This window comes from Phyllostomus discolor, chromosome 13 (assembly GCF_004126475.2).
Source record: "Phyllostomus discolor isolate MPI-MPIP mPhyDis1 chromosome 13, mPhyDis1.pri.v3, whole genome shotgun sequence".
Lineage (NCBI taxonomy): Eukaryota > Metazoa > Chordata > Mammalia > Chiroptera > Phyllostomidae > Phyllostomus > Phyllostomus discolor.
The window spans coordinates 56,135,841-56,141,782 of record NC_040915.2 but is presented as its reverse complement, the minus strand read 5'-3'; the positions used below and the strand labels follow the sequence as shown (position 1 = coordinate 56,141,782).

General features: G+C 45.7%; 1 protein-coding gene across 1 annotated transcript; it reads left to right on the top strand.

Annotated features, from left to right (window-relative positions):
• Positions 1–811: 811 nt before the first annotated feature.
• On the top strand, positions 812–5,942 carry XBP1 (X-box binding protein 1). The gene is given in 6 exon segments (XM_028527801.2): positions 812–1,097; positions 2,131–2,227; positions 3,006–3,146; positions 4,398–4,457; positions 4,460–4,543; positions 4,829–5,942. Coding segments are annotated over 6 exon segments (1,170 nt in total). The 5' UTR covers positions 812–867; the 3' UTR covers positions 5,387–5,942.

The following is a 5,942-nucleotide window of genomic DNA, read 5'->3' as shown; positions in this document are numbered from 1 at the left end:
GTTTTTCCATGTTAGTATTCATGTGTCCAAATTGGTCCCTAGATGCTCACCTGAGGGCCCCTTTTTGCTCAAGGTCGTTCTCCGCCGGGCCCCACAGCTCCTCCACCCCCATCACGCCTCAACTGCCGGGCATAAACCTTGAACTTCCCTTCGTTTATACAAGTGACATATGTTTTTCTCCTTAAAAAAAAATTACATACGCCCATACTAGAAAACTTACACATGCAAAAAAAAAAAAAAATTAAAACACGTGTATTCCTGCCACTCGGAGATAACATCTATCGCTTTTATTAAGCCCTTACCATGAGCTAAAAATGCACGATCTCATCTAAATAAAGGCTCTTATTTTGCAGAATTTCTTTACAGGCTTTGTTTTCCAACTCAAGGCCCGATTCGGCTCTCGAGTCTCCGTCGACTCGGGGGTATGAAGTGGCGCATAAGTTAAAATTCTATCAGCCAGCGGTAACAATCTGTTCGTCAGGGTACAAATTCCTCCGTCTGGACATCTCTCGGTTTGGAATTAAATTGTCATTCCGAGTAAAAATGCGTCAGCCTAGGGGGAGAACTACTTTGCTACTGAGATTCCGCCTAACCCCAGACATGCGGGACCCGCAACCCGCCAACGCTGGGTCGTGCCGGTCGCCCCAGAGAAAAATGTCGCCCGCATATCCCAGGAGAAAATGCGCAACCACGCTGGACACTTGGGCTCCGCCCCCGCAGGGCCCTCAAAACCAATAGGCGATGAGATCCTCCATGCGTCACGCAGCGCTGACCAATCGAGGGGGGCCACGACCATAGAAAGGCTGGGGCGGCAGGGCCGAGCGGCTGGGCGGTGGCAGTACGCGATCCTGTCGACACTCTTGGGCCATGGTAGTGGTGGCATCCGCGCAGAGCCCAGCCTCCGGGGCTCCCAAAGTGCTTCTGCTGTCCAGCAAGCCCACCGCTGCCGCCGGAGCGCCGGCCGGCCGGAATGTGCCACTCATGCTGCCGGCCGGCCAGCGAGGGGCCGGCCCAGAGGCAGAGAGCGGGGGTCCAACCCAGGCTCGAAAGCGACAGCGCCTCACACACCTGAGCCCCGAGGAGAAGGCACTGCGGAGGTGGGCGAGGGATCCGGGTCTGGGACCGGATCCGAAACCGGGACAGGGGTCTGGGTCTGGATCGGGCCGTGCTCGGGCGCCCTGCGCCCGGCCAGTCCGGTGCCTACGTGGCGCGGGGCGGGACAGGAAGTCTGGACTGACGGGATCCACCACGCTGAGTCGAGTCCGGGCTGCTCAGGTCTTCTTTATTTCCTTCTTTTCCGTCTCGCTACAGATGCCTAGAACTGGGTATTCGGGCACCTGGGCTCCAGGCCCTGTTGATGTGTGACCACAGAAGCGGCTTTTCTGAACTTGGAGTCCAGTAGCCCTCGGTTTACCTACTGTATTTTGAGGAGCAGCTGAAATGACAGCTGTTGAAAGGGCTGCGTGGCTTTCTAGTCAAACTCAGTCTTTGCGTCCTTAAAATGGTCATTACTTCATGAGGTTGTGGGGGAGATTAAGATAGTAGCGCCTGTTACTTAACTAAGTAATGTTAGTTCTTTTCTGAGCAGTGTGCACTTTGTGGTTTGTTCAGTGCTTCCTGCAGCAGACGCGGCTCCGGCCTAGGATCCAGGACTGCCTAGGACCTCAGCACTAGAGGGGAGGGCGTCAGCCTCTCCCCTGTTTGAGCTGTGCTTGGGGAGAGAGGGTTTATGTCATTGCGCAACTGAGGCCTTCAGTAGGTTTAGATAGTCCAGGTTGATCCCGGTGGAGGGAATTGGAGTCAGGAAGTAACGGGGGAGTGGAAAGGGGAGGAGGAAATTTATTGCGTTGCCAGTTGAGTAATATTTGTGTCCAGCCCCTGTGCTGTGGCTGCAAGGAGACTGAGGTGGATGATGCAATATGGGAGAGAATAACGCAGTTCTTCAAGTGAGATTGAAAGAAGGCTGTATTTTTGTTTTATTTGATTGAGGGGAAGAGCCTGAAGTGGATTTTACCATTAGTCTACCGTGTACTGTAAATTGATGTGAAAGCACCAGCTGGCCACGTTTTCAAATAAAGATATAAATAAGGTTTGAGATGACTCAGTGTGGTATATCGCTTCTGTTCCTAGGAAACTGAAAAACAGAGTAGCAGCTCAGACTGCCAGAGACCGAAAGAAAGCTCGAATGAGTGAGCTGGAACAACAAGTGGTAGATTTGGAAGAAGAGGTAAAAATACTTAAGGCTAAACTCTTCTCTTTCATCCACTGTAATATCCTTCCTTGATAAATGTTCTGGTATTTGTTGCCCATCTCAAATTGTTTCAGCCCCTTGAGAATAAAATTGAACGTGTAATTAAAAGTTAAACTAATCTAAGTGAGGGTAGATAGGTAGTTGGTTAAGTGGTGAAGTTTGATGAGAGAAGGATTGACCTTCTGGCATGTGGTGCTAGATCTGTTTCAGAGTTAGTGAATTACAACATTCCAACAATGTTTGTCAAGTTAGTACTAAGAAGTCATTAAGAGCAGATAGGAAATCATTGCTTAAGCTTGAGCCCCTTCCTGGCTTTGCCAAAGTCCACTAACGGTTCCCTGTCCCTTTTAAGGTTTACTTAAATCTTAAATTGTTGCTAGTTACACATCCTGAATACATAAGGATTATTTATATTGTTTTTATTTCTTGTTTTACATATTTCGATTTTATGGTCCACTTTTATTATTACCTGCCAGTTCAAGATAGGATTTTTTTTTAACATTTAAATTAAAACTACCAGTCACCCTTTGCTGAGGTCTACATTAGTTGGAGGCATTGTGTTATTAGTGACCCCATGAAATGACCCTTCTTAAATAACTTAGTGATTATGACCATGCCTTCTACTGCCTCATATGAACTGGATAAACATAGTTTTTCCAATGTAGAAGGAAATTAATTGTAGTGTGAAACTTCATCTGGTGTATTAAGTGAAAGAATTAGATGTTTTAATAGCCTCTTATGAACTTTTTTCCAGAACCAAAAACTTTTGCAAGAAAATCAACTTTTACGAGAGAAAACTCATGGCCTTGTAGTAGAGAACCAGGAGTTAAGACAGCGCTTGGGGATGGATGCCCAGGTTCAGGATGCTACAGTAGAAGAGGAGAAGGAGACCAAGGTAAGTATCTCCTTTATTTGGTACCATATGTGAGAAGTAACATGGTTTTAATTGACATGACCTGACCTCTTTCTTTAATGACACTTATTTTCAATTGTGTATTGAATATACTCAGTCCTAACAGTTAAAATAAGTTACATGACTCTTTAACAGTAAGTACTAACAAACGTTGCTAGCCAGCAAGATGTGCTAGTATTAAGGAGAATCAGAATAAGAGGGCCAGTCAAATCTGACTTTGAGTGTTACTAAATTTATAGTAGCCTTTTGATGAATGTGAACGAGTAGGGAAAGGATACATTTTCATAGTGACACTTCTCTGATGGAAGATTTATGGCTTTTAGCCTTAGCTGGTGTGGCTCAGTGGATTCAGTACAGGCCTGCGAATCAAAAGGGTCTCCAGTTCAATTCCCCGTCTAGGGCACATGCCTGGGTTGAGGGCCAGGTGCCCGGTAGCGGGTGCTCAAGAAGCAACCACACATTGATGTTTCTCTCCCTCTCTTTTAACAACAACAAAAAAAGATTTATGGCTTTTAATCTGTGGATTCTGTTAACTTCAGTGACAATGCTTACATGGTCTAAGATCAACAGTAGGGCCGTTCTATTCTGTGAAGGTAGTAGTATTCAAGACAAACTTTAAAATAATATTATCCCAAACAATTTTGGGCCTAAATTTACTATAGTACTGTATTACTTAGGGACATTATTATGGAGACTATCATTAGGGTATTATTTAAAAAGATCAGTCCTAGCCCTGGTTGGTATGGCTCAATGGGTTGGGTGTTTGGGTGTTGTCCACAGACTGAAAGGTCACCAATTCGATTCCCGGTCAGGGCACATGTCTGGGTTGGGGGCCAGGTCCCTGACTGGGGATGTGCAAGAGGCAACCAATCGATGTTTCTCCGGCACGCTGATGTTTCTCTCCCTCTCTTTCTCCCTCCCTTCTCCTTTCTCTGAAAGTAAATAAATAAAATCTTAAAGAGGATATTATTAATCCTGCTTGAATCTTTGGGGAGTAAAAAAGATTTCATAGCATATAAAGTTAAAATGAAAAGTTAGTCTTACTCCCTTTTCTCATCTTTTCTTGAGGAGGACTCAAGAAAATGGAAATAACAAAGGTAAGGGAAAGATTTCAGCTCTGTAGATTAGTTTTCTAACTTTCTTGAAAGTTGAGAATCATGTTCCCTGTGGGCATTCTTCTTTGGGGATTCTCAGTTGTTTGAGCGGTTTACTCACTTCGGTGTCTCCTCTCAGGGGGATGAAGCGAGGCCGGTGGCCGGGTCTGCTGAGTCCGCAGCACTCAGACTACGTGCACCTCTGCAGCAGGTGCAGGCCCAGTTGTTGCCCCTCCAGAACATCTCCCCATGGATTCTGACGGTGCTGACTCTTCGGACTCTGAGGTAGGGGTTATCCGGATGTACTAAAGAGCTGCAGAACATCTGCTTGATGCCCAGTATCCCTAACCAGACAGATTAGGGTGTAAGTTAGCTTGGGTTGGGTTAAGGGTGAACATCTACTACCTTCCTGTTTCCCGGTGATTCAAGGTAAATGGATTTGGTGGGTTGTAGAGGTTATCATACAGCATAATGATTAACTTACATTGTGGAACCTAGTACTAAGTATTTCAGGTGGATTCTCAGGTGCATTCTCATAGTTGGACTCCATTTATTTTTTCCTTCTTGCAGTCTGATATCTTGTTGGGTATTCTGTTCAACCTGGACCCAGTCATGTTGCTCAGATGTCCTTCTCCAGAGCCTACCAGCGTGGAGCAGCCCCCAGAGGTCTACCCAGAAGGACCCAGTTCCTTACCGGCCTCCCCTTCTCCATTACTGGGGACGTCATCAGCCAAGCTGGAAGCCATTAATGAACTGATTCGTTTTGACCATGTATATACCAAGCCCCTAGTCTTAGAGATCCCCTCTGAGACAGAGAGCCAAGCTAATGTGGTAGTGAAAATTGAGGAAGCACCTTCCAGCCCCTCAGAGAAAGATCTCCCTGAATTAACTGTCGCAGTGAAGGAAGAACTTGTAGAAGATGACTTCATTCCAGAGCTGGACATCCCAGATGTACTTTCATCCAGCCACTGCCTGAAGCCATCTTCCTGCCTACTGGATGCTTACAGTGACTGTAGATATGAGGGCTCTCCTTCCCCTTTCAGCGACATGTCCTCTTTGCTTGATGCAGACCATTCTTGGGAGGACAGCTTTGCCAATGAGCTTTTCCCCCAGCTTATTAGTGTCTAAGGAATGATCCACTACTACCCTTTTCCTTGACTATTACACTGCCTGGAAGATAGCAGAGGCGCCTTTTTGTGCTTCATCCAAAAGCCAAAGTAGAAGGTACATAGTGAAGAATTTGTCTATTCAAACCTCACAGGTCACCCCAGGTATTATCTTTTGACATTCAGCAGTGTGCAAGGTACTTTGATACAGTACAATAATGCAAAATTACAGCTTTTGAGGTTGTACCTTGAGGGCAGCAGTTTGCCCTAAAATACTTACGTAGAGGACATCAGACAGGGAATTTATAAGTGGCCCTTTATCATTTCTCCCTTCTCAGCATCCCAGGCTTGCCTCCAATTTTAGGTCCTTTAGTTTGCTTCTGCAAGCAAAGAGAAACCTACCTGAGGGGGCTCCTTTTCCCTCATGTACAGTTCCAGTAAAGATCAAGAATCTTTTATAAAGCTATAGAAATTTACTATGTAAATGCTCGATGGCATCTTTCCCTGCTAGTAAAACTTCTGAAGGTGCTTTCTCCATTTATTTAAAACTACCCATGCAATTAAAAAGTGCAATGCAG